At 28.7% G+C, this 21,139-nt stretch overlaps 1 protein-coding gene and 1 long non-coding RNA gene across 2 annotated transcripts in view; one reads left to right on the top strand and one right to left on the bottom strand.

The window, feature by feature from the left end:
* Nucleotides 1-5,339: 5,339 nt before the first annotated feature.
* Nucleotides 5,340-13,155, top strand: LOC107447521 (uncharacterized). Its single transcript, XM_043053622.2, has 4 exons — nucleotides 5,340-5,543; nucleotides 5,868-6,068; nucleotides 8,596-8,793; nucleotides 11,718-13,155. Exons 2-4 carry the CDS (start codon nucleotides 6,018-6,020, stop codon nucleotides 12,270-12,272), a joined length of 804 nt encoding a protein of 267 aa, XP_042909556.1. The 5' UTR covers nucleotides 5,340-5,543; nucleotides 5,868-6,017; the 3' UTR covers nucleotides 12,273-13,155.
* Nucleotides 8,570-21,139, bottom strand: part of LOC122271646 (uncharacterized) — a 31,871-nt gene continuing 19,301 nt past the window's right edge. Inside the window, exon 2 of the long non-coding RNA XR_011636382.1 lies at nucleotides 8,570-8,807. This is a non-coding gene — a long non-coding RNA (uncharacterized lncRNA). The remainder of the gene's footprint in view (nucleotides 8,808-21,139) is intronic.

The following is a 21,139-nucleotide window of genomic DNA, read 5'->3' as shown; positions in this document are numbered from 1 at the left end:
GACTTNTTCTTTTCAAAACTAAGCGTCTTCACTCTGATTCAAAATCTAAATTCTTCTCTTTTAAAGAAGATAAAAAATGTAAGGCATTAAGCTTTACATTTATATTTAGAATTATATAATTTCAACACAAAGCTGAAAACATATAAATGCACTTTAGTTTAGATAACTGTCGAAACATGCACTTAAAATGTTGACTTTTTTTTTAATAAATTCAAAACATGTTTTAAGAATATTTCTAGTTTAAATATTCTTATCATTATAGCTAAAAAAAATCTTACTTCTTGAAAGAAAATGTATGGTATGTTGGAAAGCTTTTTTTTTTAAATAAAAAGCTAGGCAAAGTATTTCTTTAATATATTCAAAATAAACTTAAAAATTACATAGTAAGTTAGTTAGACTAAAAAAATTTCTTTAAAGAAATTTTTTTTTAAAAATTTATTTTTATCATATATCATAATGATCTATATCTTATTTATATCATGAAATATTCACTCGGTAAAACTAAGAACCTTTTTCCATTTTTTAAAACAGTAAAAGCTACGAAGAAAGCTTTTATTTTAACTGTAAATAAATTTTAAAATCGTAAGATTGGATACAAGAATTCGCTATCGCAACGCTTGAATAAGCCTATAAAGGGATGGATATTTTCAGGCTACTATTTATTAGTTTTATCAAAATCATCGAAAGAGAAGGACGCTCTTTCTCAGCAGCAAATACGAAGCAAAATTTTTCTAAGGAAAAGGTAGAAGAACTTAAAAAAAATGACCCGGAACATTAGTAAGTGAATCTGAAACAGAACGCGATCAACATTTGAAGAACAATTTCTCAATAATTTTTTTCTTTCCTAATATCAACAAACTTGCAGCTGCTAGATTCCGACATTGATCGCATACTATTCCAGATGTATGTATTACGGTAAAATACATTTTATTTTTGTCTGTAATTCATTATAAATTGTAGTGAAGTTATTTAAGTGCACATTGCTTACTTTATTCAGAACCTACAGAACTGTAATAGTTATAGAATATTCTTCGTCTTTATAGAATAATATATATTTCTGTATTTACATAATTCGGAAAACAGCAATAAAGAATCATCCAAGTTACTTGAAATAGTATCCTTTGTGTTGATTATTAGAAAATTTTTACCGTTTTCCTAGTAAGTATTTTTTAGTTTTGAAAGAATAATTTCAACTAGAATTTAGCTATTCTGTTTTTAAGCTACATATTAAAATTCATATCGAGATCTTACAATTATAAAATTTTATTGCGCGAAATGTAATCTTAAATTAATGAATAATCTTAAATCAATGATAATCTATGTATATATTATTGGAGAATAAAATTTTTAAATAAACAACATTTCATTATGGAATTTTCCAGATTTATGAAGCTAGTAAGTGTTATGATTTTTATAATAAATTTTTTTTTGTTAATAATTTGTTTTCTAATTTGATGATAGTTTTCTATAATATATCCCATAAAAATATTGTTAATACATATTCAAAGTTGATTTGTCCATAAACATTGCACTATATAATATCTCTATCAAAATTAATGCAGCTGCATTAATTTTTCTAAATTTAAGCAATCAAATATTAAATATATTGTGACTGTTTGTCATTGACATTTGCACTCTTACTTGGATATATGAGGAAATAAATAGTCTCTATATTAGATTTTCGTATCTGCTGCGTTTGGCTAACCAGGAGAGGCATTTCAATGGTGCCATCTCATATACTACAAATGTTATCAAGTTTACATTTTAAAAGATCTTATTATTTTAAGTTGCTCTCGTGAGTAAATTCATTACGAAAGTAAGTTTATTATATATTTAAAATAAATTACTTACATAACTTGCTAGAAAAAATGAAGCTTAAAAAAGCTAAATATCAAAACTCAGTCAGGGCCAAGGGCGCCGGCAGGGGGGTGCAAGGAGGTGCACTTGCACCCCTCTGGCTTTTTTTCTACACAATTAAGTAGATACAGAAAAAAAATTGTGTCATAAAATTTTTTTATTAAAAATATTTTTATTCAAAAACAAGTAATTAAATAATTATTGATACATAACAATTAAATTGTTTAATCAAACAAGAATAGTAATCGTCTTGTTTGCTGTCCAAATCTGTTTATAACTTTTTCAATGAATTCTGAGTTATCTTTGAATCCTTTCTTATGCACATTCAGCATGCACAAATTACTTAATTTCTCGTGAGACATTGTAGACCGATTCCATGTTTTGATGCGTCGCATTGTGCTAAAAGTGAGTTCAATAGTGCACGTAGTAGCTGGAGGAGTTAGGCCAATTTTGATAGCCTCCGCTACAGCTGGATAAAACGGTATCAACACAACAAATACAAATATTAAGCGCGCACAAACACGTTAGTATACGAAACTACTGTTTGTAGTTATTTGTGTTTCAAAGTCAGTAGCTATGCCAGCGCCATCAATAGTTTCTCGTGGCAAAATTTGCAAGTGCAAGAAATTCGCACTTTTTTTTAAATATCTTGTTAACAATGAAAAAATGTATGTTGAAAAAAATTAACAGATTGTAAAGTAAGATTATGTAAGTAATAACAAAACAGTAATAACAGAATATTTGTAAATTTTTTTTGGGGGGGGGAGGGTTAGTTTGTTAGTGGGTTGCACCCCCTTTTACATTATTCTGCCGGCGCCCTTGGTCAGGGCAATAAGAAAGGAATAAGAATAATGTGTAGTTCATCCTCCCAGTACATGAAATGAGGTGGCGCTGCGAGTGCATATACCTTGTAAGTAAGTCCAACTATAACTCCCACTCAACAGCTGTTGTTCTGACAGTTCCGATGAGATGGTAGTACATCTACTTTAACGGTCCTTTTCGTTCTGGACTTGTTAAAAGTTTGGATCATGTCATGTATTATGTACCGTTACCCCTTTGGCTGTGATCTCAAAATTTAAATTTAGTAACGGTTACCCAGATTATTTAGTAGACAAATATCTAATGAATTACAGAAAACTTTTAACATTTAAAACTCATTTTTATTGCACCTCTAAATCTTCAAAAAACATAATTTCACACATTTCCAAATGCTAACATGGGAATAAACATTTATACATTAATTAAAACAAAAATGCAACCTTATAACTCTCAAGCATAACCTTCATTTACTACAGTTCAAAAAAGACATTTATAAAATAAAAACTGCATATAACATTACTAAAAACACTGACTTGGTTTATGATATCTATAAATCACACTTAAATACTGATTGTTCTCCTACACAAAAAAAACACAACATAACAGTTCAGAATTTAAGGTAAATGATTCCTCTAAAATGTTAACGAAATAAAATTTCAAGTTTTACAAGTACCCTAAGGAATTTACTGCTTTCACTCTGGAACCGCCCACCGGAATGGTAGATGAATTCATGGACAAACTCCTCGGCTAGGATCTCGAAATTTCTCCAGCTATTCTAATTTCAAGCGACTTAGGCATGTAGAAGGGGAACACCGGACGTCCAGCATAGATTCCTTCGGACTTAGCCCATCGTCTCGAGGATATCGGCTTTCGGCTAATCCCGGTAGTCCTTCCCGCTAGAGACTTCAGTTTAGTTTTCCCTAAGGTTACCATCCACCATCTCCGAGGTACTGTCACGAACCACTCCTTTAGCGGACAAACTCCGTATCCCCAGGATACTGCTCTGGTTACCTGCTTACTGCTGATTACTACTGCTACTGCGCTTAGCCACATTCATCGCTTCTCTTTTATCCTCCCTTCAACAAGGCGAAAGAATCTAGACTGACCTGTTTACCACGTCCAGAGTCATCCTGCATCCGGCGGACGTCAGAACCAAAAAAAAGATCCCTGAGAAAAACCGTCATAAATCCACCAATACCCTATACAAGTTATAATACCATCCTCAATAAATATTAATAAATTTAGTTACATAGATTTCACCCCATAAATCCCTTTTTAAAAGACTAATTCAAAATTTCTGAAGAAAATATTATTATGATTGAATTTAAACTTTACCATAGTGGTGCCATCTACAGACAAATAATCTATCTTTAAAAGTATTAAAAAAAAACTATAATAAATTTCTATTTATTACAATTAACGATATATAGATATTAACGAACACGCATTATCTACCTTCACCTAAAATGCATTAATCGAAAATATTTAGGCCCTATTTTTTGTCTATTGTTTAACTTCCTAAAATTCTAGCATATAAAGTTATGTCAATAATACTCTATTTTCTTGTGTAATGCTGGGGGAGGGTTAGCTTCCTTTTTTGTGGTAGAAAATATTTTAGACTGCCTGTTCATTATAGATTATTTAAGTCTGTCTATTTTTTTTCAAATATATTCAAAGTAATTTTCAGTCAAATTGATATATATATATTTCAAATTTATTAAAAAATATCTAAATAAAAGAACTCGAGTGATATTAAGTTAGAATAGCAATCTTTTCTCATGAGTCCTGGTGGTTTAAATGGGTTTTCTTTTTTCCTTAAATAATGAAAATTTAAGGCGATTTTTCTACAATAGATAAAAACTGTCTTGTATTATTTTATTGTGAGAAGAAAAGTGATTTATTTTACAAAAAATAAATAAAATTATGATACCAGTATATTTGGAAGTAAAACAACAAAATTTGTACTTGGTAGATTTTTATTTCGCTCTTTGGTTTTGTGAAATATTTAAATATAAAACTTACAGAGATTATGGACGCATTTTAAAAGAAACATTAAATTTTTAATTTGGAAAAATTTACAAAAAGAGACAGAAATTAGTATATAGGATAGAAGTTTTACTTTTAATCAACTGAATTTAAAAACTAAATAAGAAAAACTGAAACTAATCATACAGCAGGCACAAAATTTTCTGCTTTATTTTAAGAAACGGCTTTAAAAGTCTAGAAATATATATTCTTTAGCATGTAATTCAAAAATAGAATGATAAAAAATAAGTATAATATCCAAAAAATACATTTGTAATCACTAATACTTTCTTTGCAAAGATTCTGAAAAAGGAGAGCGTATACTTCTGGTTGCTAATGGCAACCAGAACTCGACATAACCGCACCGTTCCTTAAATTGCAGTGCGAACTAAGAGTAACTGAGGTCACGTGACTAGTTCACTTTAGTGTCACCAGAGAAAAGGATCTCACACTTTTATACTACTCTGTATTTTGATTTCATATTCGATGTGGTAGATAGATGTGGACATTTGCTAATTACATGTGGATGGAAAACTCCACACAGATGGCGTTAAGGGTTAAATTCCGAGTTACTATTTTTACGCCTAAAGCACCATTCTTGCTAAATAAGTGGTGCTAACGAGAGCATTCTTGCTAACGAGAATCCGCTCACTCTAGCTTACGATGCTATGTGGAGCACGATAAGCTAGAATTGCCACGAGTGATTAATCCTCACTTCGGCTGGATCACGCTATTGGTCGAAGATGACATCACTGTTTGGGGGAAGGGACATGCTGTTTATTGCATAGTAAATTGGCGACAGATTTTAAATCTAGTTTTCAAACGCGCTCTGTTTATACGTGGTATTTATTATGTTTCATGTTTTTTATCTATTAATGTTTTCTTGTTTTTATTTATTAATGTTTCTCGTTATTATTAATTATGAATCTGGTGATCCTCTCTTGTCAGGGCTAATCTTTGCAGTTATAATTGAAAAATTATTATTAAAATAGAAGAAAGAAAATTAAAAGTATTTTTTTTTCTGTTTTAGTTGTTTTTTTAGGAGATCAACTGCAACTGGTCTATATAATTTTAATTGCCAAATCCTTTTCAGATGTTAAAAATATTTCCACAATTTATTTATCCCTCAGTGTAGATAATGAATTTTGTTTTATTTATTTTTGTAGGTGTTATCTGCTTTAGGAACAAAAACTCTCAGACCTAGTTCTGCTGCACAGTGTGTAGCTTATATTGCTGTTGCTGAGTTACCTCGTGGGGAATGGCCAAATCTCATTTTATTACTTACCCAGCATATAAATAACATAAACTCTACTGAAATGACCAAAGAGGCCACACTAGAAGCATTAGAATACATCTGTCAGGATATAGTAAGCTTACCTATTGTATTATTTATGTATGTGTTATAAAGGTATAAAAATGTTTGTAGACTAACCAACCAAAAAGTCATTTTTGCTTGATTTCTCATAATTTGTTCGATTTTCATTACAGTTCTTTTTGACCAGGCTTAAAAACCCAAATTTGGGTTTTTAAGCCTGGTCAACTATAGACTTTATAGACTTCAGACCTAATAGACTTTAGCAAAAACTTAAGTTTTTGCTAAAGTCTATTAAAAGTTATCTAAATTCGTACGATAATTTAAGCCTATCAAAAGTTATATTTTTTGGCTTAAGTGAAAAATCAATTTTCTCAAATAAAGTTAAATTATTTAATAGTGGGGGTTTCAAAAAATCCATTACAGTTTATGGCGTAAAAAATTGTTTTCTATTAATTAAAATACTAAGTTTTTAATGATTTAGCATAGTGTTAAACTATTTGCAAATATGGTTACTTATTTTAAATATTTGATTGGGATTCTAAAAACTAAATTACTATTTTGAGTAGAGTGAAAATATTGTTTTTAAAAATTGAGTCTTCCATAAAATATATTAAGTTTGTAATGGTTTGGCAATAGATTGAAACTATTGGTGAAAAAAAAAAAAAAAACTTGTGTCTTCTATTTTTTTCATACCACAGTTCCTTGAATCTCCGGTCCTCTACTATTTTTATATTTTAAAACAAAGTTCAATTTTTAACATAAATTAAGGCATGCATATCTTCTGCTGTGAATCTCAAGATTGTTGATTCACAGACTTCCGCAAATCAAGATTTTATCACAGTTCTGCAAATCTGAAATTTAATTTTTGCTATTACAGCAAAATCTAGTTAACTATTCCAACCTTACCAGCACCATATTTTTTTCTAAGTTCTCATGCACATGCAATAACAATTTCTTTTTTTTACGCGGATTCGTTCGAGAAAAGCAAAACTTCAGATTTTATAATAACTTTGATGAATTGATAAAATACTATTAAATTGAACTGATTTATTAACAAAAAAATGGTGTTTTCTCTTTTTTTTAAAATTTGAATTTTAATGAGCAGCAATTTTATTTAATTCTGATCTGTAACAGAAGAATTTTTTAATCAATATGATATATTTATCCCCCTTTTTTAGTTTGCTCCAATTAAATCAAATTAATTTTTAATATATATTATGTCATAGAAATCTTGAATCACGTATTTCAGTAATCATTTTTCAACCCACTTAATATCCTAAATATATATTTCAATCTTATTAGATAACAAAAAAATTTCCTTTTTCTTTAAATTTTGAATATATTTTTTTGTGCATTAAAATGATATCTTTTATGTTAAAGAGAAGAAGAAAAAATAGTATTAAATTAAATTAAGAAAAAAAATTTCAGATAATTTCTTCCAGTAATCACTTGTCTATAAGTTGCTTTGTTACGTGTACCTAATTTCATATTTGTTAAGTTTCAGTTTACTAGCTCTTTTGACAATGACTATTATACTGTCTATAATTGTAGATTGTCTTTTATCTATGTTCCTGACTCTATATTTATGAGCTAAATTACAGTTTAGTTTTTTTTAATTATAAAAAATCTTCGATTATCATCAGAATTGTATTTATTTATGTACTAGAATATAAAATCCNAAGTTTAAGTTTACTAGCTCTTTTGACAATGACTATTATACTGTCGCCAAGATACTGTCTATAATTGTAGATTGTCTTTTATCTATGTTCCTGACTCTATATTTATGAGCTAAATTACAGTTTAGTTTTTTTTAATTATAAAAAATCTTCGATTATCATCAGAATTGTATTTATTTATGTACTAGAATATAAAATCCAGAAAAAGTAGTTAAAAAAAATTATTTTTGCTCATTCATATGCAAGAAATTATAAATTGATTTTGTAAATTTAAGTAATTTACAAAATCTATAAATTTTATAATGATGAATAACTGTTTCTTTAACATTTAAATTACAGCAAATAATTGCAAATTAGAAGAATTATTGTTCAAGCTGCGTTTAAAAGATTTTACCCTTTACTCAGAAAAACACTGGTGTTTAATGCTGTAATTCATAACTATAATTTATTGAAATGCTAAGTACAGTAGAGAACCGATTATGCAGAACGATCGGGACCATCTCGATTCCTGATAACTGATTTTTCTGGTTCGCTACAAAACGGCTTTTTTTAATTGTTTATTAAACCTAACTTAAAAAATATTCTTTAGAAATACTTTTAAAAAGAAGAAAAAACGATAAAGTCACGTATAATACGTAAGTTTAATAAGATAAAAAGGGAAAAAATAATGAAATTATCAATATATGGAGAAATATATATTTTCTTCCCTTTTTTTTTCTTCTAGAAACAGGGGGAAAATTTATGGAATTTCGTTCCGGGTTTCTGGTTTCCAGATTTGAGGTTCTGTACTGTATAATATATTTCACTTATTTTAACTTAAACAAATACAACATAATGAAAGAAGTAAGAAAAATATATTCAATAAAAATTCTGTATCAAATGTATCTTGATATTTTATTATAGGAACCAAATGTTCTTAATTCACAATCAAATGACATCCTGACTGCAATTGTTCATGGGATTAGAAAAGATGAACCTAGTGATCATGTTGAGCTTGCTGCAACCACTGCACTTCTAAATTCAGCGAACTTTGAGAAGGAATCTGAGAGGCATGAATGCATGCAGGCAGTGTGTGAAGCTACTCAATCTGCTGATGCAAAAGTGGGTTGAAAAACCTGTTTTGATAATTAATGTAGTTAGTGTTTTTGATTGCTGCTTTTTTTTAAATATGCAGGAAAAAGTTTTATTTTAAAGGCAAAAGGGTAAAATAAGTTTGAATTTTTTTTGAATAAGTTGAAATAATTTAACCATAATAATAACTTTACTAAAAGTAGCAAAGCAATCATATTAATTACTAATTTTTATTAATAAATTAACATATATATATCGAGTTAATGAGCTAATTAGCTTAGTAATTTATTTAAAATGCATGCATATATTAATAAAATAATAAATGCCTGTTTTTAAATGTCTGTAGTTATGATTTAATGATAGTGGAAGTAACTGCAAACTTTCAAAGACAAGTGCAACAAGGGGGTGTGATAGCTATTTTTCCTTTCCCATATAAATCTATGTATTGACAGCAATGGCAAACTAAATAAAAAGAATTGAAATAAACAAAAGTTTAAGAAATCCATTGTAGAGTTTGGGGAAAAAAATAAAGAGTTGAGGAAAGAAAGGGCAAAAAAGGTATGTAGTCTATTATATCAGGGCACTAATTTACTTCAGGGGGAACAGGGTGAATTCTTTTGACTAAAAAGGCAGCAGGGTACTGCACCTTGTTTACCCTGCTTAGAAAAGAATACAATAAAAACAATATTTGACTGAATGTCAAAAGATTTTGCAGTTCTGAAAGCTGCATCTTGTTTACATCCATATTTGTTAAAAAAAAAAAAAAAAAAAAAAAAAAAAAACACAGTGCAGTGTTGTGCGAACAAGGAATGGATAATTTGCTCATATTGCTTTTTAGTAAAGGAAAAATTTCACTATCATGTTCTGAGCAAGCTAAAATTCCGTTTCAAAAATTTTTAGAAAAAGTAAAGTGCGAATGCAGGAAAACAATTCATTTCATGATGATGTTCATTTGGATGATTTTTATTTTGATACAAGGAATCTTCCGATTTGTGGGAAGTTGTCCAGATCATTTCTGTATTATCCCATGGCAATGATGCTGTAGAAAGTAGTTTTAGTGTTAATAGGGACATGCTTGTTGAAAATCTCAAGGAAGATTCCTTAGTTGATCTCAGAACTGTGAATGATGCCTTTAAAATTTATGGAGGAGTTTTAAAGGTCTGTATGTCAAAATTTTTTTTCTAGTTTGTAAAATTGGCTCGTGCGAGTTATCATGAAAGAATTGTTAATTTTGCTTCATAATTGTTAAATTTTTTAGATTGTTAAGATTGTTAAATTTTTATTTTGATAACAAAATTGTAGCTCTTTATTGTATTTCACCAGATTATTTTGAATTTTTTAGTACTTTGGAAGTAAGTTAAAAATATTTTCATTCTCTCTTAACTTATGTTGTGTATTTTCAGGCTTAGCCAAATTCTAGGTATAATTTATAAAAAAAAAATTTCAGTATCTAAATATAAACGCCAATCTGTTACCATGTTTTATTTCAAACATTGTTGAATTGTTACTGAAATTGATTTAATATATATATATATATATATCTTGGCCACAGCTGAAAAAAATATTAAAGATTTGCAAAATAATAAAGACGTGTCGATTATAGAAAGAGGACAAATCCTTTTATCTGAGGCTAAGTCGAGTATAGCAGAATATTTAACAGCATTGGAAGATACCAAAAAGAAACTTAATTTGTTAATGCAGGGACCTTGAAAAAAATTTAAAAAAAAGATGTTATTAATGAACAAAATAAAAAATTTTTGTTATTAAACTCTTGTTTTAATTTTTTTTATTAAATATGCTCCAAATCTTTGTTTTGCTGCTCCAAAACCATGCTTTGCCACTTGCACTTCTGAATTAGGGTAAAATGTATTTCCACACGCGATTGCCAGCTATGAATTTTTTTCCAAAAAGGTAACCGCCATCTTTGAACAAGTTTTCAGGGCCCAAACGATAGACTGACTCTCTCTACCCTAATATCTCACTTCTAATTCAATTGTAGGTTTTCCTTTACTGTTTTTCCATTTTTTTCACTCTTTCCGTTCTTGTGGTTTTTCTAATTTTGGCAATGTTTTTTTCAACTTTGTTTTGGTAACTATTTTTGATAGCTTGAGACATGTCGACTGTTATTTATCTTTTGTATATTTTGAATGTAATATCTAACTGCTCCAGTTTCTTGGTCCCGCAGTGAACTGATCGTTAAGACTCGGTTCCCAGCAGATCACCGATGTCAAGCATCACTGGCTACGGTCAGTGTGCGGGTGGGTGACCCACTTGGATCAGTCTGCGTAGGGACCGAGGGTGTGCGGTATTGGTCCTCGTTAAACTGTGCTACCGTAAAGTGCTCGACTTCGCGTGCAGGTCGTTGGGCTACCGAAGCGGGGGTGCCATCCCCTCCGCAGAGGATCAAAATTGCGATGGCATGTCTTCGGATCATCCTCAGGGATGTTTCCCAGACCATCGCCAACAGCGCATTGTGCAGCCCTAGTGCGACGTAAATGAACTACTACGCTCCAGTTTCTTGGGATAATATATTACCGCTTCAATTTCTTGGGATAATATCTAAACGCTTCAGTTTCTTGGGATAATATCTAACTGTTTCAGTTTCTTGGAATAATACCTTTCAGTTTCTGTATTTAATATTGATAAGTTTCTTAAATGATATGTCTTATATCTTAAATGATATGTCTATATGTCTTATATCTATCAGGAAAAGATATTGGGCTTACCTTTTTGTGCATTATAGTTTTGCTTATTTATTCTCTTGTTTAAAGACATTCACCAAAAATATTTGCTTATCACCCCTTTTAATATTTTACTCTATTGCATTTTAATTACCAAGCAAAATTAATTATTAATAATAAAAAATTATTAATTTGCTTCAATGTAATAAATTAACGTTTTATCCCCACTGTATATCACTTTAAAATTTTAATTATATTTTATTTTTCTTACAGATCTTATATAATGTGGAAATGCAAAAGTTACTGAAATACCTTAGAACTGTAAAAAGAGACGTTTACTACCAGCAAGTTCTCTTGGATTTGTATAATCAAATGGAATTCTTTCAGAGCAGCAACGCTTACGCCTCTAGAGGCTTTCCTAATTTAGAACACCTGATTAACCTAAAAGGCATCCATGATATTATACATACTAGTAAAATAGAAGAATGGAAAAAATTATTAAACTACATTAAATCAAAAAATTTTTCTGACTTTGTTAAACCCTTAAAGGAACTAATCGACGAATATGATGAAATTAGTGAATTTCCTTCATCTGAAGCCAAAGTTGAATGTATACTAGATAAAAAATTTTTAATAGGGCAAAATTGCAGGAACTACACATTGGAAGAAAAAAGGGAAATTGCTGCCTTAATTGTTCCCTGCCTTCAGCCAATAAAAGTATACATCGAATCAATTTCTAGCTTTCCAAGAACAAGACTTGACTGCTATATTCGCAAAGAAGATCTGCTTTACAATTTTTGGCAGAGGAATACTCTGAGTTTCCTCTAAATGAAAAAATTTCAGAGAACGATTTCAGATATGCAATAAACAGGGTTTGAAAAATCCCACCCCATCTAGGTTTTACATCAAAAACCTGAGAATTATTGAGTTTTTGGAGAAAAACCAAGTTTTTTCAAAAATATTTTAAATTTTTATTTCTGAGTACCAAATAATGCATGATTTGCTTCTAACAAGAAAGTTAAATATTTCGTAACTATTTATAACTTGTTTTGCTGTAATGTAAATTTTTTTTTAAAGTTTTAGATTGTTACGCTTTTGTTTTTGTTTCCTAAGGATAAGCAGATTGTTACATAAAAATTCAATTAGAAGATTCCAAACTTTCTTTTATTAATGTCTATTAGAATAAAATTCAAACTTAGATTTTAATAATCATTTTTCTCAGTTAACATTGCAACCTAATATACTGTTTCTTTTTTTTCCATTTCTTAAAAGTTTCTATTCTACTTTTGGATGCTTTAAAATTAGTAAATGTTTTTCGTCAGATTGTTTAGTAATATTAAAGTTGATTCCTAATATCAGTTTTGGCTGGAAATAATTGTAAAACTCATTTTAAAAGTAAATATAACACATTTGCTGTTGAGGAAAAATTTCAAAATGGTTGAGTTACATATCATTTTCAATGTTTTCTTAAAATTTTTCAATAGATTTTTTCAAAACTATTAATTTACGATAAAAATAAAATATCAAATAATAATAATAGTAAAGAATAATATTAAGAATTATACAGGATGATAAAGAAATATAAGTAAATGTCCATAAATTATGAAAAAATAAATAATTTATTAATATTTGTTAATTAAGGAACCTTACCAATTTTCCGGACATAGGAATGCGTTGTTGCCTTTGAAAAATCATTTTCGACCCTTTTATTTATATGTTTCACCGAGAACTAATAAAAAACAAATTGGTTTAAAAATTATAAATCTTAAACATAATTGTATTTTCATTCTGTAAAAATTTTATAAAAATATGTATTGCAATGAATTTAAAAAAAATATATAGTAGTATTAAGTTAAGCCTAATGAAAAAAAGTGGAATGATTAAATGTGCTTAGATATTAGTATGACCCGTTTTTACTTGAAATAGGATTTAATTTAGCATGACATAGTTAAAAAAAACTACTCTCATGCATAATTCTAATTCAACTTCGTATGTATTAATTTTTTTTAAATGTATACCCTTATAGGTGATACATTTTGTTAATGGAGAAAAAGATTTTTTTGGGGTAAATTAATATTTACCAAGATTGGCCCACAGCTGAACATGTAATCCACGTCTAGTAGAGAAATATAAAAACTTGTAATAATTTTTCCAAAATTTGCTTGTTTACTCTTTTTTTAATGTATGAAAAAAAATTGCGAATTTTAATTTCTGCACCTAATTTTGCAATTCAATTTCAATAAAATGATTAAAAAGGGAATACAGATAAGTTTCATAGACGTCGTTAATCCTTAACAATCTTGAAATGTTTTTTTTTTTTTAAAAAAACCCGACCCGGGTTTACAAAAATTGTCTGGTTCCTACTTTGCTGAGCACTGAAAGAATTATTAAAACACTTTTTTCTGTACTTACATTATAATAAAATTGTTTTTTCTTTATTGATTTTTTTAAAGGAAGTTAAATAATTAGTACTGTCTCTGGTGATATATATTTATTCGCTTCATATTTTTGTCTACATCTTTGTGTTTCCTATTTTTGTGTACTGCAATATATTTTGCATGTTTTTGTAATAAATAAATATTTAAAATGTAATTAAAGGGATTATAATTTTAAAACATAAATAAGACTAAACAAGCTGGATAATCTGTTCAAAAATGTTACAAAAACTAGAGCATTTCATCTCTTACGTGATTTAGTTTCCGGTTCCATTGGGAAAAATTCAGACCTAATAATTTCGATCAACTAGATCCTTATCCTGAATTTTGATCAACTTAAACCTAGATACTTTGATCAACTTGTACCTTAAATTTACAAACTTGTTTCTTCGCATTCTTGCTTAATTTTTGGTTGTTATAAAAATCAGGTAGGTATTTTGGCCTAAGAAATTACCTTGCAATAGTCCGACTAGTTAATTTCGAATTTTTAATTGTTATATAGTATTCATTGTAGTTTTATTGTATACGTTGACTAAAACCAGGTTTACATAAAATTTATTATCAAATGTAAATCTAACCTTTTAAAAAAAGTAAATGTAACTTATTAAACTAATTTATAAAATGTGCTATTTAAAAAGTAAATGAAACTCTTTAAGAGCTGAATAAAACTTTTCATCATTTATTAATTTAGAAAATTTGGTAACTAAATATCTTTATTATAAAATGTTGCATAAAAGTTTAATTTTCAGTGTTTTAAAAGAAAAACACTTATAACTTTAAGCCTTTAACTTTGCATGGTAATTAAAATGTAATAGAGTAAAATATTGAAAGGGTTGATAAGTAAATATTTTTGGTGAATGCCTTTAAATAAGAGGAAAATAAAAAAGCAAAACTATAATGCACAAAAAGGTAAGTCCAGTATCTTTTCCTGATATATATAGATATACGACATATCATTTAAGAAACTTACCAATATTAAATACTGAAACTGTTTGGTATTATCCCAAGAAACTGAAGCAGTTAGATATTATCCCAAGAAACTGGAGCAGTTAGATATTATCTCAAGAAATTGAAGCGGTAAGATATTATCCCAAGAAACTGGAGCAGTTAGAAATCTCAAGAAATTGAAGCGGTAAGATATCCCAAGAAATTGAAGCAGTTAGATATTATCCCAAGAAACTGTAGCAGTTAGATATTATCTCAAGAAATTGAAGCGGTAAGATATCCCAATAAACTGGAGCAGTTAGATATCTCTAGAAATTGAAGCGGTAAGATATTATCCCAAGAAACTGAGGCAGTTAGATATCCCAAGAAACTGGAGCAGTTAGATATTATCTCAAGAAATCGAAGCGGGACGATATTATCCCAAAAAACTGGAGCAGTTAGATATCAAAAGATAAATAACAGTCGACATGTCTCAAGCTATCAAAAATAGTTACCAAAATAAAGTTGAAAAAAACTTTTCCAAAATTAGAAAAACCGCAGTAAAATAAAACCTACATTGGCCTTAGAGGAGATATTAGAGAAGACAAAGCCAGTCTATTGTTTGGGCTCTGAAAACTTGTTCAAATAAGATTACCTTTTTGGCAAAAAATTCCTAGCTGGCGGTCGCATCGTACACGAATAATGTTAAGAGTACCTAAAGATTTTTCTCTCTTTTTATTTTATTTTAAATGCTTTCCCAATTTTATTTGTGATTGCAAAAGATAAGTTTTTAAATAAAAATACGTTATAATATATGCGCCACATTTAATTATTTGCTTTAAATTGCTTAATCATAAAAAGCTAATAACATATTAGTTAAGCATGATTTTACCAAACAATGAAATAAAAATAATGATTTTTATTAAATCGAAGGTACATTTGAAAGTATGTAGAATATAAAGAAACAATTGCAAATGATTATACGTATTAATTATTTTTGTCAAAACGTCATGAGATGTAAAAATCTTTGTCTATCAAATGAATCCACAGTAATATGCTTAGAGCAGTGATTCTCAACCTTTCCTTTTTTTTAGGGCGGCAGACTTTTAACGNATGCTTTCCCAATTTTATTTGTGATTGCAAAAGATAAGTTTTTAAATAAAAATACGTTATAATATATGCGCCACATTTAATTATTTGCTTTAAATTGCTTAATCATAAAAAGCTAATAACATATTAGTTAAGCATGATTTTACCAAACAATGAAATAAAAATAATGATTTTTTTTAAATCGAAGGTACATTTGAAAGTATGTAGAATATAAAGAAACAATTGCAAATGATTATATGTATTAATTTTGTCAAAACGTCATAAGATATAAAAATCTTTGTCTATCAAATGAATCCACAGTAATATGCTTAGAGCAATGATTCTCAACCTTTCCTTTTTTTTAGGGCGGCACACTTTTAAAAATTTCAAAATTTGACGGCACACAATTAAAAAAATTAGTTTAAAAGTTATTTACTTACCTATAATACACTGAGTAAAATAGTTTGTGATAATTTATAATATATACTGCAAAAGCACGTTTATTAAGGGATTAATTATTTCTTTCGATTAATCTTTTATTAGTTAGTCACAGTTATTTATTTTTTGCTAGTTATTAATTGTTAGCTTGTTTTCTATAGCTATTAACTGTCATTTTTTTGTGATTTCTTGTTAACTAGTATTTTTGCTGATTATTTATTGTTAGCTTATTTTTTTGTTAGTTATCCTTTGTTAATTTGTTTTTATAAGTTAATTGCATAGCTTACTTTAATGACTAGCTTTTATTTCCGCTTGAAAGTTAATATTTAGCTTGCTCTCCTTTGTTAATTAATAATTTAATCATTAAATTTATTTCAACATTTTTTAAAATTGTCAAAGACAATTTAAACACTTCATTCTTATTTTAAGATTGTCAGAGACAAGGCAATCGCCGACAAAGATGTTCAAGCTGTTAAAGCATGGAAAAATTATAATGTAAAAAATAATAAAATAAAGCATTATATATAAATCGTAATAAAAGAATAAAATCGTAATATTATAAAGCGTAATAAAAAAAGCATATATTTTTATTGTATCGTTTCTAATATTTGGCGGCACAGTGGTTGAGAATCACTGGCTTACAGCATAACACACTATTATTGGATGCTGTGTATTCTTCTCTGTAGACATTTACATCCCATCTCATCTTTAGGAAATCTACGTATAAACAGTTAGTCATTAATACTGGGTGGTTTTAAAATTATTATTGGACAAATAAAATAATAAAGTATCATGCTGAAAAATACGAAAATTTTTTTTAAAAATTAAATCAAAGTTGAAACCATTAGCTGAAATGATTTTAAAAAATTTCATAATACACTACACATTCTGTATCCTGATTTTTAGAATGCAGAATATGTGTGAATAAAAAATGTGCAATTTTATGCTTGAGTTAAATAATTATGTACTAAAAAACAAAGTAATTTAAAAGAAATGTAGTGAAAGAAAATTGTCACTACATTTTTTTTCCGGATCACAATCCCCCAATTCATAAATATTTCTAAAATTAACTTTAGAACAATGTTTATACCCAGCTCACTGAACGAACTTGATCTTAGAACGAATCTTGCAGAAAATAATTTATTTTTGAAAGTAATTAGTTTAAATCATTTGTTTACTAGTATTCCTATTTGCATGATAAAACCGTAATAAACTGCCATTTATTTATTCAAATTTCTTCTGATTACGTAGGTCTGAACTGGCTCAAGCACGTTTCTCTGAAATAAATGCAAGTATACTCCTGGCATGTCTACGTTGTTTACGCTGATACACTCTGCTTTGCTTTATAATACGTAACACAAAGCACACCCTATCTCTATTTTATAAAAAAAAATTAAGCTTGCGTACGAAATTGCAATGATCTCAGAGAAAAATTACTAAGTTTAAAATTTACTCCTACAGGAAAGGAAACAAAACCTGTGAAAATAAAACAATATTAAGTCAAAACTTTTTGGAGTGTTTCTAGAGGCCTGGTTTCTTAGCATAAGCGCCTTATCTGGGCGTCAGCGGGACGTTGACGTGCCGCTGACGCCAACAAAATACTGGTTTGTTAGCTCAGCGTAAGCAGTCTGTCCAACGCTGACATTATCTCGCACTGCGCATGAGCTAATAACGTAAACAAATATTTATTTTGAATTTGTATTGATTTTGTTATTGTCGACCAGTGCTTTAGAGAACAAATAATGACTTTGTCCAAGAAAAAACACATTATAGCTGAGCTAAATGAAGAGGAAGAAGAAGCTATGTTTAATATTAAACTCAAAATCTTGGCTGATTTCAATGCTCTGTTGGATGCTTCTGACGTTAACGTTACGTTGTAATCCAACTGCAGTTGATCCGGACGTCAGTCTGACGTTCAATATAAGCGTTCGATGACGTATGCTGTTTAACTCACAAATTGACCAATCAGGGGTTAGCGCTCATTTCAAGCTGACGTTTTGTAACGCCTAACTGTCCTAAGAAACCAGGCCTTAACTATATCTGTAAATTTTTATTGGCTGGAAAGTCATAGAATTCAGTTTTCTCACATTAATTTCCATATTTTTTTGGTTCTCATCAGCATAAAACTAATGAAAGTCATAAAAGTATTGGTTTCCTGTAAAATATTTTTCTATCCCAAATTTAAAGGTAGTATTAGTTTTTCTTATTTTGCTCTGCTATTATTACGTAAATTAAGTGTTTAAAACTAAAAGAGTTGTTTCTTTATTATAAAGTAATTCTATTACATTACATTTATTACTACATTTTAGAATAAGCTTATTTAATTCGATGTCTAAACTTATTAACCGTTTTAAAATTTTCATTTTCAGTGCAAAGTACATCAATACACAATTATAAATTACAATGATTCTTTAAATGATTAAGAACTTAACTAGCAGCTTCATGCACATTGTGATGCATGCACAAATTGTATTTAATATATCAGCCGGCATGGCAAGTGAAACTATTAAATTGTAATTGGGAACTCATCAAATTTATTAAAGCAATGTATCTTTAATTTTAAATGTTAAATAGATATTAATGGAATCATAGAGATCTTTCATAGTATTTACCAATCAAATTTGACTCAAAATATACATTTAATTTAAAGAAATGAACTTTGGATGTGGAAAATAGAAGCACCAGCAAAAGCAAACAGAATTCTTAGAGTCCATATATTTTACTGGAATAATTTAAACTTTCGCAGAAAAAAACTGTTCTATGCTAATTATTGCAAACCAATAATCGCGGTTGGTGAGGCACCGCGAAATAGTTATTTGGATTATTTTTAATTTTGATATTACAATAGTTTAGAAACTAAAACTATGTGGAATGAAACCTTCCAGTTTCATTAATTATAATGAAGAGATAAGAAAATTGCCTTGAATATAAAACTGAGAATTCTAATTTATAAAAGGATTTTGCCATTTTACCATCCAAGTAACCACATTATAAACTATTCAACCATCGCTGCTGCTATTAACGATACTATATATCCGGGTTTCCCGCCTTACTTTCTTCGGAAATACAGTCTCGCGAATATCATACACTAAAAATTTATCACGTGAGAGAGTGAAAGGCTTATTCATTAAATTAACGACAAAGGCTAAACAGCAGAACAAAGCAAGCTTCATAGTAATCTTTTACCACAGTAGCGACTGCGATAAACTCATTATAAATCCATAATGGCACCAAGGGAAGTTATTCGCTAGAGATTTTCAAATTGAGTTCGATTACCAGAACCATTTTCGGAAATGACTTTAATTAACACTCGGTGGCAACAGGCCGGTAACAGCTGCTGTTTCCTAATTATGTCTCATTACTTACGAAATTAGTTGAACGCTATTGATCATTTGCAAAATTTTAAGTTTCCATGCGTTTAGCATCCAGGTTTTAAAGTTTTAAACACAGAAAATAGTTAGTTCCGCTTTGATATTATCATTATAAGAAGGTCTTCTAAAAGCAACCTTTTTTAAAACTGTTTGAAAGGGATAATTAATTCAACATTTGGTTCCGTGCCCTTAATTGTAACCTTAACCAAATAGAATTGTAAATGCACAGTCATCATTCGCTAATTAATATTTCATTGTTAATTTTATAAATTTACTGCCCTTTGTATAATGTATGTATGATGAAGTAAATTTAAATTAAATTACTGGATTATTTATTCATGAGTTTTCATATTAATTTTTATAAATATATTCTTTATTCTGCTAATAATTATATTTAAGCGAAAGAAGTTAACTTGACAAGGAAATGCAACGGTGAAAAAATAAATAAATAAAGTAGTTCTTTTAGAACGGAAGCAGAAAACTCGCAGATATAGCTGAAAACTATTGAGAATTTCGAGAAAACTAGGTTTAGAATCGCCTTTCAGTTACTCTAAATTAGGTACTTTTGAACAAGCGATTCAGAGACAGCTAAAACAGAAAGAAAAGTTCTGCTTACTGTTTATACGATATCTATATAATAAATAAAATATAATTAAAAAAATTAGTGAATAAAACATATATAAAAAAACGCTTTGGTACTTTTTTTGATACCATCTTAATATTATTTTCAAAAGTAATGAAATAAATTTTGCATATTTGAGAGTATTGGCAGCAAAATTTCGTGAGTTAGTGAGTTTGCGTAGATACGTGTAAGATAAATTTATTATTTTTTTAATATACTGAGTATTCCGTAAAGATCACGCTCATTATGTATTTTTAGAGTTCTTGCCAAAGGACTCTTGTTGTTGTTTACTTATTGGTGTTTTGGAAAACCAGGCCATTTTTCTGTAGAAATGAAGAGGTGTAAAGATAACATGCGAAATTGAAAGAAAAAAAAACCCAACTTGAACCAGATATTTAGCAATAGAAGATTTAGTCCTACGAAGTAAAATGAACTAAATAAGTTTTAAAAATGACTATTCCGTCTGCAATTAAGCTACAAGAAAAATAATGCTTAAGTGAATTTTCTTAATCCAGTAAATTTTACATATGTCTAATACGGCTAAATTTAACCCTAGGCACGTAGAGTATGTAATGCGGTTCTGGATTTTCAAAGTCATTTGTAAATGCCACAATTTTTTTTCAAAACTAGTTTGGTGACATTTGTAATCCGCTCTACATATTAAGAGTTGATAAAGTAATCTTTTAAAAATATTTCGTGAAAATAGGAATAAATAGAAGTAAAAAAAGGAGAAAAAAAATAATAAACATGAAAATTTTAATATTCTTTTGTTAAAATTCAAAAGCTTGTTCAAAATTCATTGAGAAAGATTTCGTA

This window comes from Parasteatoda tepidariorum, chromosome 3 (genome assembly GCF_043381705.1).
Source record: "Parasteatoda tepidariorum isolate YZ-2023 chromosome 3, CAS_Ptep_4.0, whole genome shotgun sequence".
Classification (NCBI taxonomy): domain Eukaryota; kingdom Metazoa; phylum Arthropoda; class Arachnida; order Araneae; family Theridiidae; genus Parasteatoda; species Parasteatoda tepidariorum.
This window is presented reverse-complemented; position numbering and strand designations above follow the sequence as displayed.